This window comes from Podarcis gaigeae (assembly GCF_964106915.1).
Source record: "Podarcis gaigeae genome assembly, chromosome: 3".
Classification (NCBI taxonomy): Eukaryota; Metazoa; Chordata; class Lepidosauria; order Squamata; family Lacertidae; genus Podarcis; species Podarcis gaigeae.
In genome coordinates this window covers 60,748,220-60,763,160 of record NC_139680.1, presented here as the reverse complement: position 1 = coordinate 60,763,160, position 14,941 = coordinate 60,748,220, and the positions used below count along the sequence as shown (strand labels likewise).

The following is a 14,941-nucleotide window of genomic DNA, read 5'->3' as shown; positions in this document are numbered from 1 at the left end:
ATATGAGGTACAGAGGAGGGAAAAAAGTTTTACATTTGTTGTATCCTTTGGAGTCAGCTGTGTTCACATCTCCCTAGGAAGTTTAAGGAGCATAGCACTTTTTACTGTTTACTCCACTCCTTTCCAAATATGTGAAAGGGCTGTGGCTCAGAAGGTCCATATTCAGTCCCTGGCATCTCCAGGTAGGTTTGGAAATGTCTCTTGCTTGAAATCATGGAGAGCTGCTGTCAGTCAGTGTTTACTTTGCTGAGCCAGATGGAGAGGCAGTCTCACTTGGTATAGATAACTTCCTCTGTTTCTGTGTGTTTCCTAGAATAACTATGTGACAGCAGTTTTTGAGTGGTGGTGCTTTTACTACTTTAAGAACAACAAAATGACTTATACGGTTGTGCTAGGGTGCCCCCTGATGGCTCTTTACATTTCATTATAAATTAAGAAATAGAATCTGGTGGGAAATAAACGGTGCCTGGCCTTTACTCTGAATAGAAACTCTTGGCTCAAACTCTTTTAAGGGTCTAGTCTCCATGGAAAGAACAGATGAGCAAACAGACAAGGATCCTGCAAGCAGAAGTACAGAATAGGCATTGCTTCAACAGAAAGATATAAAATGCAAATGGATTATACTTATATTCTGTTGGTGGGCTTTTACTCTGCTATGCTTCTACATTACCTTATGCAGAACATGTCAGAAAGAGGTATTTTCCTCATAAGTGTTTATTTCTGGTAAGATAAATAAGTTAGCCTACTCCTCAAATTGTTTGTTACAGGGAATAGCCATCCCAAAATGTCCCTGTTGCAAAAGTAATTGTTAAACTGATGTTTTGTGTGTGCTCAGCGCTGACTGGAAAGCGTTGTCTCTAGAAAACACTCAGGGCTGCTTTTCTGCAACAGATAGTTTTGTTGAATCATTGAGGTCCAAATCTTTTCAGTTATGTGAAGCTTTTTCAATTAATGTCGTTCTTTATATTTTAATATAGCAAAAGGACAATCATCTAAACCCATCTATTATATATGAAATACAATATAGAACATTCATTTTTATTATGCAATATTTATTATCCCGCTTCCTCCATGAAATCCTGACCCATCTTTCAATTGTATAACAGCCACAAATTTCCCTGGAGCAACTTCCATTTAGAAGGAACTAACTGGAGAAAGTATGGTTCTAGCCTTTCTCTTGCAAGCATAAAGAACATAATTTTTCTTTTTGAAATACGAAAACTGCCTGAAGCAGAGAGTCACAAAACCATTAACCCGTGCTATCTTTGTTTCTCTTCCAGCATTTCAAAATTTGAAGAACGATGCTGTTTCTTGTACGTGCTGCACAATTCAGATGACTTCCAAATTTATTTCTGTACAGAACACCACTGCAAAAAGTATGTTTTCGCCAATTATCTGTACGGTTTGCGTGACGGTGATCCTGTGAGCTGCTGCTGTTTAGGAAATGGGCTTCGGCTGACAGGATCATCTTTGACCAATTACATTCTGCCTGAGCATGAGATGTGTGTGCATCAGACAAGTGTTATACTAGAGTCAGCATAATGTTTATCAAAATAAATTGAGACCCACAGATAAAATTGAGATGAAGTGATTTTACTGGGAATACTAACACATTCCTTTTCTCTCTAAGCATGCTGCAGTGGTATAAGTGTTAGAATTCTGGAATCTACCACTTCAGGTGGAAGGTCTCCTTTTGGTCTTATGTTTTCTAAAAGAAAACCTGGCATGTGTGAACAAGCACACTGGAAAGGGGGCTACACCATACCTTTGTTAGTTAAATACATGCAGGCAGGCTTAATTTTACATGATACGCCCATATGCCTGCAATTTTTGGTACAGTCTAGAATTCTGCCAGCAGTATCTTACTTCATCCTGCATAATACATTGAATGGCTCTTTGACAGGAATTGAAATGTTTGAAGAAAAATAATATTCAGTATTCTAAAAAGAAGTAACGGCTGCTGATGAACTGGTTAGCATTTGTGAGAATGGAGTGATGTTTAGAAGGGTTGCTTACAAAGTTCTACCTATCCAAATCTGTCCTTGGATTTTGAAGCTACGAGTTACCTGGTCTTGCTTACGGGGTTGCACCATTGTGTTGGGAAACATGACATCCTTCTGGTTTTGATTTCCATTTTGTATTCAGATGAATAGTTGGTCACATTTTTTCAGTTTACATTGTAAACATCCATCAATTTTTTCTTTGCAATTGTAACAACAACAATTGTAATAGTAATTATCTTGCTGCAATCATACATTCACATCAAGATTGAATCATTGCACATACAGACAATTCCAGCATACAAAGGAATCCTGATGTGATAGTACTCTTATTTCAGGATTCCTTTTGGCATGATGTTTTATCAGCATGTCTTCCTTTACAATAGTAACAATGCAAAGAAAATAAGATGCAAGCTAAAACTGTGGCAAATTGTGCAATTGCTGTTTTAAAAATTAATCTGGATGGCAAACAGAATAGGGCAAAAATGGATGTGGTAAATTTTGTTAATCCCTGTTGTCCAGCTGTGATATAATTAGAAATCATGGTTTGTACTCAGGAGCACAATATTATTAGAGTACGCATTTATACACACATGCACAACTGCATGCATTTTATCAATTTATGAAAAACTCTTCACATGAATCTTGAGGCACTTTACAGAAAATCTACTACAATAGCTTTAAAAACACCACAAAAATGAGAGCTAAAGATAGGTTTTAAAACAATGCAGAATAGTCATCTAAGGAAGAGACATTTCCCCAGGTTTTCCCGTGTTTCCAAAAAGGACACAGTAATGGGCATCTGTTGTATATCAGTAGTGATGCTGTTGAGTGGAGAAGGGAAATGGCTTTAAAAGAGGATTAGACAAATTCATGGAGGAGAAAGCTATGAATGGCTACCAGCCACAGTGCCTATGCAATGCTTCTGAGTACCAGTTGCTGGAAACCACTGGAGGGAAGAGTGGTCTTGTGCGCGGAACCTGCTTGCTGGTTTCCCACAGGCAACTGTCCAGCCACTGTAAGAAGAGTATACTGGACTAGATGGGCCGTTGGCCTGATCCAGCAGGCTTTTCTTACGTTATTATGTTCTTAAAATGGAGGCGGTAAAAGCTATTATGAACACAGTGAAACAGTCATAAGCGGCTAAAAAAAAGAGGCAACCACTAGGATTCATTTTGCTGTAATACTATATTTTCTTTCATATGGATTTTTGGCAGATTTTTTGAAATGGTTAATAGCATCACTGAAGAAATAGGAAAGAACACGGAGGAAGGTGAATGTGATGGAGACTCTCTGGAGGTAAGGGCAGTCTTCCATTCCTGCTACTTCTCACACTTTTACAGAATTGTGCTCCTGTTGGGTTACTTTTTCTTCACTGGATAATTAGCTGGATGAGCCCTAACTGCTTTGGATAAATAGCAAGCCAAATCCTCACCTCCTTCATACTGAAAGAGTCCGTCAAATTAACAACTTCTGGATTGTTCCAGTAATAGTTGTTAATGCAGTTTATCTCAAACTTGAAAGTACTGCTTCAGTCTTGCGCCCCTAAGCATCTCCAACAATCACTGGCTTCAGTCATGTTCTTGATTTCTCTGCGGTAGCTGTAAAATCCAATGCAAAGTAGTGTTATCATAGTGAATTGCTGCTTTGGGAATATCAGTTGGCCACTGAAGTGCAGGGTGTAAATTTAGAAACAAATGGAGGTCACACTATGTTTCAAAGACTTGGAACTTCTAAGGTACTTCTTAGAAATGTTTATTCCAGGCTGACAACTGCAATTTAATTCAGGTAAGGCATGACTTCCCCGTGTTATTTCTAAGAACACAAGACAATACTTAAATGGAATAAATACTAGAATCACTGATATTTTCCCTTTGTTGTACTTTCTGTTGTAGTATGACTACGAATATGATGAAAATGGTGATCGAGTTATTCTGGGTAAAGGCACCTATGGTGTAGTTTATGCAGGACGAGATCTGAGCAATCAAGTGAGAATTGCCATTAAAGAAATCCCAGAAAGAGATAGCAGGTAAAGTAACGGTCTGCATTCCATAGGCTTTCATGTGCTTCATGTTCTTAGTTCTCCAAAGTTTAAACATTTGCATGATGTGTTAGATGTTAGACATAAAAAACTTAATCAAAGTGATTCATAGGCTTCTTTAGGTGTGCAGGATATAGTTATTTTTGCATAATATTTTGATTTCCAGGATCTCAGTGTTCTAGCTCCTGCCCAAGAACAATGACAGCTGCACTTGCTTGTTAGTAAAGAAGCCAAGCTTCATTCTAGAAGACTGACAGTGCAAATTTAGCAACAGGAGAAGAGCAGGAATTAGTCCAAATGCCTTTAGGTGCCAACAATGCAGCAAAGGTCAAACCATTTAGGAGAGAAGCTTCAAGGTTCCCTAAACACAGTTAAGGGATGAGGCCAGTGGTCAGGATTCCAGGATCAGGAGCTGCAACATCAGACTGCACAGGAATGTGAAGTTGTTCAGACAACTGGTCCCAACTATCTGCCATGCTTTTAAACAGAGACAAGGGAAGTCTAGTTACTTGTGAGAATGCTTGGCCTGCTGAGAACTCCTGGCCTGAAGCCAGGTGCTCCTTATTTGGGGGGAGGGAGGGAGGGAGGGTGATCCTGCCTCTGGTTGCACCTCTGTTTCTTTGAAGACAACACCTGGCTTTCCTGCTCCTCTGATAGCTCACTCTGTGACATGGAGCTCTTCACCTCTCCTGGCAGAGAAGTGGCTTCCCTGGCATTGGATAGCTCAACCTCCTCATCCTAAGCCAAGGAAGGAGGGGACCTGGAAGACCTGGAAGAGGGAGCGTTTCAGTGGAGGGGCTCAGCTCAGAATCAGGGGCCTGAGCAGGAGGGCTCTGATCTACAACGTCCTCCTCTCACTTGTTGTCCTTACAGGGAGGGCCACAACACACAGGTTCTCGAAAACACTCGTCTATGACAGCTTTCTACGCTTCTGATTGCTGCCATAGACTTCACATGGGAGTATGTGAAGTGCCATGGGAAAAGGTGGGCCCTTCCCTGCCCCTCGATCCCTGAAATTGGAGTAGTCTTGTGCTTCAAGATTTTGTGTCTGGTAACCTTTAGCACATGGTCAGGGACATGATTCTGCAGAAGGATTCAAATGTATGGATTTGTAAAAATTCAACCCTAATACCTCAAATCAGAGACTCAGTCCTGATTACACTGGTGGTTTACTACCACCACCACCAAAGAAAATCCTAGTAGATTGTGTGGTCTACTCACATGATCAGTACAACAATAGAATGACTAATACACCATGAACACAAAACTACTCCTGTGAGCAGGGGTGGGGTTGCAAAAGCTGGCTGCTGGCATGTCATTAAAACAGGCTCCATACCTTAGTTTTCCAGAAGAAACACAGAAAATCACTAAAAAAGCCAGCCAAATAACACATGTGAGTGGATACTGGCTGAAAACTGCAGATCTCTCAGTGAAGAAGGGGAAAAAAATGTTATTGCACTTTAGGCAAACATCCATGGTTGACATTTCCTATAAACCTCCCACTTTAAAAGCTTTTCATTTATGCTGGATTATTCAACCAAAGAGATAAGCTTGAGTTTTATTTTTCTATGCTGTTGGGATGGTTCATTTATTTAGCCTTCAAGCTTTCTGCCTGCCTGTTTGTTCTCCATTATCATTTAGACCTATTTCCTTTTGATAAACGTTGCCTGGGCAATTTCCTATGCCATTTTACCTTAAAGTATTTACTAGCAGAATTGCTATTTTGGGTTGCTTTTGAATTTCTATTACAGCATGGTAGGGTATGGAATTCCATGCAGTGAAATAAGCTGGTTGAGGCAGTCTGAACTTTCTTTCAGGTATTCCCAGCCTTTGCATGAAGAAATAGCTTTGCATAAGCACCTCAAACATAAGAACATTGTCCAGTATCTTGGCTCGTTTAGTGAAAATGGATTCATTAAGATATTCATGGAACAAGTACCAGGAGGTAAGCAGCTTTTGGTTAATGAATATATATATATATTCTGTTCTGATGCAGAGATTGTTGTGCTCACAAGACTCCGCTCACATTCTCACTGAGCTGGAGAAAGCAGGACCCTTCATATTAGCTCAGGCATTGAAGTGTTTACTGATGACACCCATCTAATAGGCATGTATACAGCATTAAGTTCCTTGGATCATAGACCTAACCTAAGAGTAAGCCCTTGAGAACTGTGGGGCTTACTTCTGAGAAGACAGCACTAGGATGTATTCAAATCTTGGGGCCCAATTCAGCTAATGAGTCCCGTCAGTGGCAGCCCTGCACAATGACTTCCACTTGCCCAATAGAGCTTCCTGTCCTCTTCTCCTTCCCACACTACCTGAAATTGGCTCAAGTGGAGGGGGGTGTCAGGAGAGCCCCCAGAGCAGCAGGAATGGGAAAGGGGAATTGTTCTGTCTGGCAAGCCAAAATGTTTAGCAGTCACCTTAGTGCAATGTGAAATTCCTTTCTATGTGCCTAGGACAGGGGTCTGCAACCCGCGGCTCTGGAGCCGCATGTGGCTCTTTTACACCTTTGCCGTGGCTCCGGGGCGGATACTAGCGAGGGGAGGAGGCACATTGTGCGCCCCGACACTCCCCACTGTGGCGGGCGCTGTACTGGCTGTGACGTTGCATGGGGGCGGTGCGTGCGTTAGTTATGCACCGTCCCGACGTCACCTTCCCGCCCGCCCGCTGTCAGATCGCGGCTCCAGAGATATATTTGCTTTAAATGTCGCAATGGTTTTGCGTCTCCCAGTTTTTTTTCTTCGGAAACGGTTCCAAGTGGCTCTTTTTGTCTTAAAGGTTGCAGACCCCTGGCCTAGGATGTTGACATTTTATACTTTAGTTATCTAGAACTAGTGCGGCTGGCTGGATTAACAGAACTTTACCAATTCCATTATGTTGGGATTTGCTTTCCTGCCGACTTGCATATCTCCGATGACCTAAAAATAGCACAGGCCTTTGAACTGGAATAAGCAATTCATTCTCTTTTTCTATTACATAATAAAAAGGGATATTGTTTATTTTAATGGACAACCCTATCCAGATGCTTAGGCAGCGACCGGATCAGCCCCTCCCAGGCCACTGGGCCCTTCCCCAGGAACAGGTCCATATTCTTGTCCAAATCCTGCTCCCCTTTCCATCCAGCCTGGCCAGAACAGCTCCACAGGGCTAATGACAATGACGATCTTCCGGATTTGAAAATTGCCTTCATTGCCTTTTTTTCTATATTACAGGCAGCCTTTCTGCTCTTCTGAGATCGAAATGGGGACCATTAAAGGATAACGAACAGACCATTGGTTTTTATACCAAACAGATTCTTGAAGGATTGAAATACCTCCATGATAATCAAATAGTGCATCGAGACATAAAGGTAGATTTCTTTACAAAAAGCATTAGATTTATTTAATGGACATGAAGTTATCCTTAAGTGCCCTCTGAAGCAAAATGCAATGGAATGGAGAGGAACTTGATTCAGTTCTCAGAGTCTTAAGCTGATGAATCATAGAAGCTTGGAGTTGGAAGGGACCCAAGGGTCATCTAGTCCAACCCCTTGCAATGATGGAATCTCAGCTAAAGCATCCACAACAGATGGCCATCCAACCTCTATTTAAAAACCTCCAAGGAAGGAAAGTCCACCACCTCTTGTGGGAGTCTCTTCCACTGCTGAACAGCTCTTACTGTCAGAATGTTTTTCTTAATGTTTAGTTAGAATCCTTTTTCTTGCAACTTGAAGCCATTGGTTCGAGACCTCCCCCCCCAGAACAAGAGAAAACAAGCATGCTCTCTCCTCCATGTGACAGCCCTTAAGATATTTGAAGATGGTTATCATATCTCCTCTCAGTCTCCTCTTTTCCAGGCTAAACATACCCAGCTCCTTCAAGCATTCCACCTAAGACTTAGTTTCCAGACCGTTGTGGTCCCCAGAATTGGACACAGTATTCCAAGTGTGGTCTGACCAAGGCAGAATAGAGTGGTACTATTACGTCCCTTGATCCGGACACTGTAATTCTGTTGATGCAGCATAAATAGCATTAGCTGTTTTTGCTTTTTTTGCTGCTGCATCACACTGTTGACTCATGTTAAGCTTGTGGTCTACCAAGACCACTAGATCCTTTTCACATGTACTGCTAGTAAGCCAGGTGTCCCTCGTCCTATATTTGTGCATCTGTTTCTTTCTGCCTAAGTGTAGAACATTACATTTGTCCCTATTGAAATTCATTTTGTTAGCATGCACCCAGTTCTCCAATTTGTCAAGGTCATTTTGAATTCTGATTCTGTCTTCTGCAACATTAGCTACCCTTCCCAGTCTGGTGTCATCTGCAAATATGATCCCCTAAATTCCTTCATCTTAGTCATTTATTAAGACGTTGAACAACAACGGGCCCAGGACAGAAGCCTGCGGCACTCCACTTGTCACTTTTTTCCCAGAATGATGAGGAACCATTAATGAGTACTCTTTGGGTTTGATCAGTCAACCAGCTACAAATCCACCTAACAGTTACCTCATTCAACCCACATTTTACCAGCTTCCTCATGAGAATATCATGGGCATGGGGGACTTTTATCAAAAGCCTTACTGAAATCAAGATACACCATGTCCACAGCATTTCCTTGATCCATCAAGTTTGTAATTCCATCAAAAAAAGAAATCAGATTGGTCTCGCATGGCTTTTTTTTTTTTTTTTGAGAAGCCCATGCTGGGTCTTAGTAATCACAGCATCCTTTCCTAAATGCTCACAGACCGACTATTGAATTATCTGTTCTAGGACCTTCCCTGGTATCGATGTCAAGCTCACTGGTCGGTAGTTACCTGATTATTCTTTTCACCCCTTTTTGAAGATGGGGACAACATTTTCCCACCTGCAGTCTGTAGGGACCTCACCTGTTCTCCAAAAATTCTCTAAGATAATAGACAAAGGCCCTGAAATTACATCCACAAGCTCCGTTAGTATTCATTTAAAGTATAAGTCATTTCAAGTAGCTAGGTGTTCCCTTACTACCTCTTTTCCTATCTTGAGCTGTAGCGCCCTCCTTACTATTCTGTTATCAGGTTGGACATTGCTTTCCTTTTGGGTGAAGACCGAGGCAAAGTAGGTGTTGAGTAGTTCTGCCTTTTCTCTGTCACCCAATAGCATTTCTCCATGTTCCCCACGCTTGTTCCCCATGCTTGTTCTTCTTCTTACTTTGGACATAGCCAAAGAAACATTTATTATTGTTGTTGTTGTTGTTATTGTTATTGTTATTGTTATTATTAACCTCTCTTGCAAGCCTGGGCTCATTCTGAGTTTTAGCCAGCATGACTTTTCCCCTACAACTGTTGGCTACTTGTGTATTCTCCTCCTCTGTGATTTTCCCTTTCTTCCCTTTCTTATACATGCCCTTCTTAACTCTCAGCTCATCTGTAAGCTCCTTATGCAGCCACACCGGTTTCCTTAGATGCTGCTAATGATCCATTTGGATTGATTACTATGATCCAGTACGATAGACCTTTTGGAATTCTTTGCCAGAGTTCAAATCTCCTTTTCGGCTACGAGTTCACGTTGTGGCTGTGCATATGGCACTGTCCATTTTACTCATGTTCTTCAAAAATGTTGCCTGCATAAAATCAGATGGAGTTCTTTTTCCTAGCACAGTGTATACACCCTATGTTATAAGAAAGATCTCTGCTGTTGCAACAGCGCCAGCTATCAACTGCCAGGCAGCATTGCATAAGCAGTTATGTGACACAGGGAAACCCCACTATTCAAAATATATATATGATGCAACTGTGCATGGACCTATTCGTTTTGCAGCAAACACACAACCATAGCAGATTAAGGTACTTCTACTCAATTCTAGATTTCATTTCTGTCTTGTTTTATGTAGAGAGCCTTTAAAAATAAGGCATTATGATATTTAAAAATGCAAAGCAAAAAAAATTGATTGGGAGATTTTATATAAACTCAGTGCTTTTTTTCTGGGGGGACGCAGGGGTACACATACCCCTAAACATTTTGTGAATCTAAGTTTGGCCTCATTGAGCGGCAGTATTTCAATATGAGTAGTAAAATGAGAGTACCCCTATTCGTGTGTTTTTTTAAAAAAGAAAAAAGCACTGTATAAGCTAATTTATAAAAACAAATTAAAAAGCCCCTAAAAACTAATTTCATAAAAAACTAATTTCTGTAGAAAGAATGAAAGGGTCCAAATGTTACTTTACATAATAAACCTAGAGAAATCTAGAACTCCAAAATCTCGTAATAAATATCAAAATAACCAATTGTTCATAATATGTTTGAAAGAATTTGAATTCTCTTGTTTTTATTACATGCATTCCATAATGTAGCTAGGTAATTTTTCCATTCAGGAATGAAGTTTCATTGAACTAGAAATGAAGTGACTAATAACAGATTCCACTTAATTCCTCTTTTATTACAAGCCATTTCATCATTAATTTTAGCTGCAAACTCTTTTTCAAGATCAGCCATAAGATAATAAAAAAAAATAATCCCAAATATTCTCCCCTCCAGGGTGATAATGTACTTATCAACACATACAGTGGAGTGCTAAAGATTTCAGATTTTGGGACATCAAAGAGGCTTGCTGGCATAAATCCATGCACTGAAACATTCACAGGTATGTTTCTAAAATATATTGCAGAGTCGCCTAATTTAAGAGTAAAAGAATATTCTGGAGCATAAATTAGACATGGCACTTACTCCCAGGAAGATAGGTACAGGATTACAGCTTTAATTCTGTACATTTTTGAAATCCCTGATACGGGTTGAGATCCTAAGGACACTGACTTGCAAAGTTGCACTGAAGTCATTGGGAAATGTTTTCAGGAGTGTGGCTTTATTCATTGACCAAGTTGTGGTCATCAGATAAGTATTAATAATCTGCCTGCGCAACACACATAGCAGTTTCCTTCACTGTTATCAGCAACATTCCTGGTCCCTGAATCAAGAGAAACCCAGACTGCTGCAGTTTCCTGACCTTCCATATTATAAGGAAACGTTCTGATATAGCTAGAGGCAATACGTCTGCTTAGATGAGCGAGGTATTGTGTGCACTCTGTTCTGTTCCTCAGTCTAGCAGCCAAGACAGCATGCATCCATAGATACTTTGGTATCAGCACTGATCAGTTGTTTGAGACAGTATGTTTCTTTGTAGACTATGTTCCCTGCCTCATCTCCCCTTTCTTGCTAAACAGCTAATGAATGATACTCAGATTATGTGACTGAGCTTCACACATGCAGATTTGAATCATGTTCAGAATGTATTTTGATTACCATTCCCTTCGTTTTTAATTTCAACTGATATTGGTGGTGATGGTGATATTAAATTCAGTATTATAGTCCTGCATTTATGCAAACAGAACTTGCATAAAAGCAGTGTGGCCTAAGGTAAGCTACTGCTGCATCCCACTTTAGGCCTGCCTTGCAGAGAAAGTCTAGGTATATTTATAAATAAATTAAATCTCTTAGTCTCTCCCCACAATTCCATTTACAGTGGTACCTTGGGTTACATATGCTTTAGGTTACAGACTCCGCTAACCGAGAAATATTACCTCAGGTTAAGAACTTTGCTTCAGGATGAGAACATAAATCGCGCGGCAGCGGTGCGGCAGCAGCGGGAGGCCCCATTAGCTAAAGTGGTGCTTCAGGTTAAGAACAGTTTCAGGTTAAGAACAGACATCCAGAACGAATTAAGTACTTAACCAGAGGTACACTTATTTTTACCTGTGTTGTAAGAATTGCTGAGATAATGGGCTGCTTTAAAGTGTGATTTATTGGACTGAGAACAAGCACTGAGCCCATGATTCTCCTTTCCTTCTTTCACTTATGCACCATAATCAAACACTTCTGAGGTTTATTCTGGATTGTAAATGGAAATTAAGCCACAGTTTCCCAGTTCGGGTGTAACTGGGGAAACTCTGATGTAATGAACCACATTAGAAGCACCCAAACTTCGCACATGAAGGGAAGGGTGAGAACAGAACATGGACACAAAGCCTATTACATTGGGCCAACACAGCTAAAATGCTTTGCACGCTCGATAAAGTGCAAAACACCATGAAAGCCTGGGAATTTAATATTTGACTGTGTGCTTTTCTTCCAGTTTTTACTTTTGATTAAAGAAATTCCTGCCTAAGTGAATTTTTGCTTGCCTGCTTGTATTTATCAGGTACTCTTCAGTATATGGCGCCAGAGATCATTGATAAAGGACCAAGAGGTTATGGAAAGGCTGCAGATATCTGGTCCCTAGGCTGCACAATTATTGAAATGGCCACAGGGAAACCTCCGTTTTACGAACTTGGAGAGCCGCAGGCAGCAATGTTTAAGGTAAGATCCTATAGATGTTTTAGGTTTTTGTAAAAGAGACGCTGATCTGGAGAAGAGTCATAAGATGAAACACTCGTCTGTGTGTGTCTGTGAGGAATAATATGTTTTGCAGTAGTGATTCAGTTAAAAAGGAAAATACGCTAAAGAGAGAATATTAAAGAGTTGTTCAAATTCCAATGAATGCCTTCCTGGGAGTGAAAACCAGTTTCAAATGGAAATGCTAATAGCTTTATGTAATGTTTTATTTTAAGAAGACTCCTCTCTGTGGTGGAAGATCTTGATTGTCTTTCCTTTTCTGTATTTGTCAGGTTGGAATGTTCAAAATACACCCTGAGATTCCTGAATCTATGTCAGTAGAGGCAAAGGCCTTCCTATTGTGCTGCTTTGAACCAGATCCAGACAAGAGAGCCTGCGCTAACGAGCTTCTTGTAGATGAGTTTTTAAAGGTTACAAGCAAAAAAAGGAAGTCTCAGTCAAAGTTAACAGGTAAAGACCTATTTATGCCTAGCTCAAAGAGCTTAGCAATTCTGTTTAATTTAGCCAACACTGACAGCTTCTTTGAGAAGCTCAACACAGAATCACTAGCATACTTAAAATGTGACTTTAATCAACCAGTTTGCATCAAATAAGTGTTTTTTAAACGTTTATGATACTATTTGTTAATATTTAACTTCCCTTTGAAAGCATTGAGACTTACTTAAGAGAGTAATAATAGGCTTGTTAAATTGTTTTTTCAGTGAAAACGAGTCATGAATAACTTTAGCTAGATTGAGGCCTTTATGTGTGTCTTGAAATAATCCTTAAAACACAAAACCCCCTCTGTTTTAAATTCTCTGAACACCCCCCCCCCCCCCGGTAATATGGTCAAATTACCTGTTGCTAGTTCTACTTCATAAGTGAATTCTGGATGGTTTCAATTATTTTTCCTTTTCTATTTTTTTCCTCACAGCACTCTCAGTTGGATCAAATGGTAAGTTTAATATTTTGACCTTTCTTTTCATACACTTAATGAAATCTTTGAACTTTGGTGTTTTATTTAGTCATTAGCTACTACATTTACCATTTCAAATGAGAAAATAATATCCGAATATGACATCTTCTCATACAGTGGGACTTCCTCTTTTCACCTTCCACAGCCTCTTGTGCAACTTCAAAACCTGCTTCAAAGGGAAATAACAGAGACATAATTGGTACAATCAATCCTGTCCTATTGATGCAGATCCCATACTTGTACATGTGGGAGGAGATTTTCATAGGGTATAATGAACTCTCTCTCCCCACCAAAGCCACATTTCCTCCTGGTCCAGTTCAGTGTATCTGGACATTACCTTGGATGTGAGCATCACATCAACTCCCATAGGCCCCACAGGTTACATATGCTTTGCATGCTAGATGAGATGGATCATTGCTAATGTTTATTATAATTCACTGTGTCCAGCAGGCTTGATTACACTAATTTCTGGGTTTCTTCACTTCCATGAGCAGAATATCTTCGAAGCATATCTTTGCCTGTTCCTGTTGTTGTAGAAGATACTAGTAGCAGCAGCGAATATGGCTCTGTTTCACCTGACACAGAATTAAAGCTTGACCCATTCTCTTTTAAAATGAGAGCCAAATCTTGTGGAGAAAAGGATGCAAAAGGGCTAAGGTCCCTTTTTCTAAGGTAAACCTTCCATATTGCTTCGTGGAAAGAAAGTGACTTTTGCAAATAAATTTGGTGGTTTTAATAGCAGTTTCTAATTTATATATTCGCAGCATCCCAGATGAGAATTTTGAGGACCACAGTGCACCTCCTTCACCTGAAGAGAAGGATTCTGGAATCTTCATGCTCAAAAAGGATAGTGAACGGCGAGCCACCCTTCATAGAATCCTAACAGAGGACCAAGATAAGGTGGTGAGAAACTTGATGGAAGCCTTAGCACAGGTAAACAAATGTCCTTAGCATAGTTAATAGTAAAATAAGTGCTTGTAATCAGAGGACTAGCACATCCCAAACTGGAAGTTTTTGCAAGGTTTCATTGATATTACTCTGGTGTATTTGTATATGATTGATAATTTAGAACACCTTTATCAGATGACTGAGTGTTTAGGGGCTCATTTAGTGGGGATACAGAATTAAATGCAAGTACCTCTGCAAGACTTAAGACTGCAATCCTATATACACTTAAGCAGGAGTAACTAGCATGGAACTATAAAGTTCAGTGCACTGTATAACAAGTTATTTAAGACATCCTAGAATTGTGCATAGCAAGCACCCAAATGCTGCAAATTAGGCATGCACTTTGAAAGCAGAGGCTTTTTAGTAGAATAATATTTATCAGAAATAATTGGCTTTAAGAAGTAGTAAAAAGTAGAAGCAGAGAAGCGTAAAGTACTATGGTGTGCACAAGTCAAACTTGAATTCTCCTAAGGTTCTGGGTCTCTAGTAAACAGTAATCCACATTATTGGGGGCTTTTGTCTTTAAAACTGAAAGCAGAAACAGATTACTAGATGGCTGAATTGTGTATAATTTATAGGGAATAAAAACATGTCAATCAAGATATGTATAGTGACAAATGCTCTATTTAACTCTCAGAGACTATAGTTTGACTTG

At 40.0% G+C, this 14,941-nt stretch overlaps 1 protein-coding gene across 7 annotated transcripts in view; it reads left to right on the top strand.

Moving 5' to 3' along the window:
- MAP3K5 (mitogen-activated protein kinase kinase kinase 5) overlaps nt 1–14,941 on the top strand; it is a 92,570-nt gene that overhangs the window by 60,266 nt on the left and 17,363 nt on the right. For 4 of the 7 annotated variants that reach the window (XR_014562342.1, XR_014562343.1, XR_014562344.1 and 1 more), the window contains exons 13-23: nt 1,281–1,376; nt 3,218–3,299; nt 3,896–4,029; nt 5,859–5,986; nt 7,257–7,393; nt 10,533–10,638; nt 12,190–12,347; nt 12,656–12,833; nt 13,297–13,317; nt 13,830–14,010; nt 14,103–14,271. Coding sequence is in view for 2 of the 7 variants with exons in the window: in XM_083731602.1 (XP_083587728.1) it covers nt 1,281–1,376; nt 3,218–3,299; nt 3,896–4,029; nt 5,859–5,986; nt 7,257–7,393; nt 10,533–10,638; nt 12,190–12,347; nt 12,656–12,833; nt 13,297–13,317; nt 13,830–14,010; nt 14,103–14,271 (1,390 nt within the window). In the remaining 5 variants the exon portion in view is untranslated. The remainder of the gene's footprint in view (nt 1–1,280; nt 1,377–3,217; nt 3,300–3,895; nt 4,030–5,858; nt 5,987–7,256; nt 7,394–10,532; nt 10,639–12,189; nt 12,348–12,655; nt 12,834–13,296; nt 13,318–13,829; nt 14,011–14,102; nt 14,272–14,941) is intronic. The other 3 variants (XR_014562345.1, XR_014562346.1, XM_083731603.1) reach the window with 1 other exon arrangement.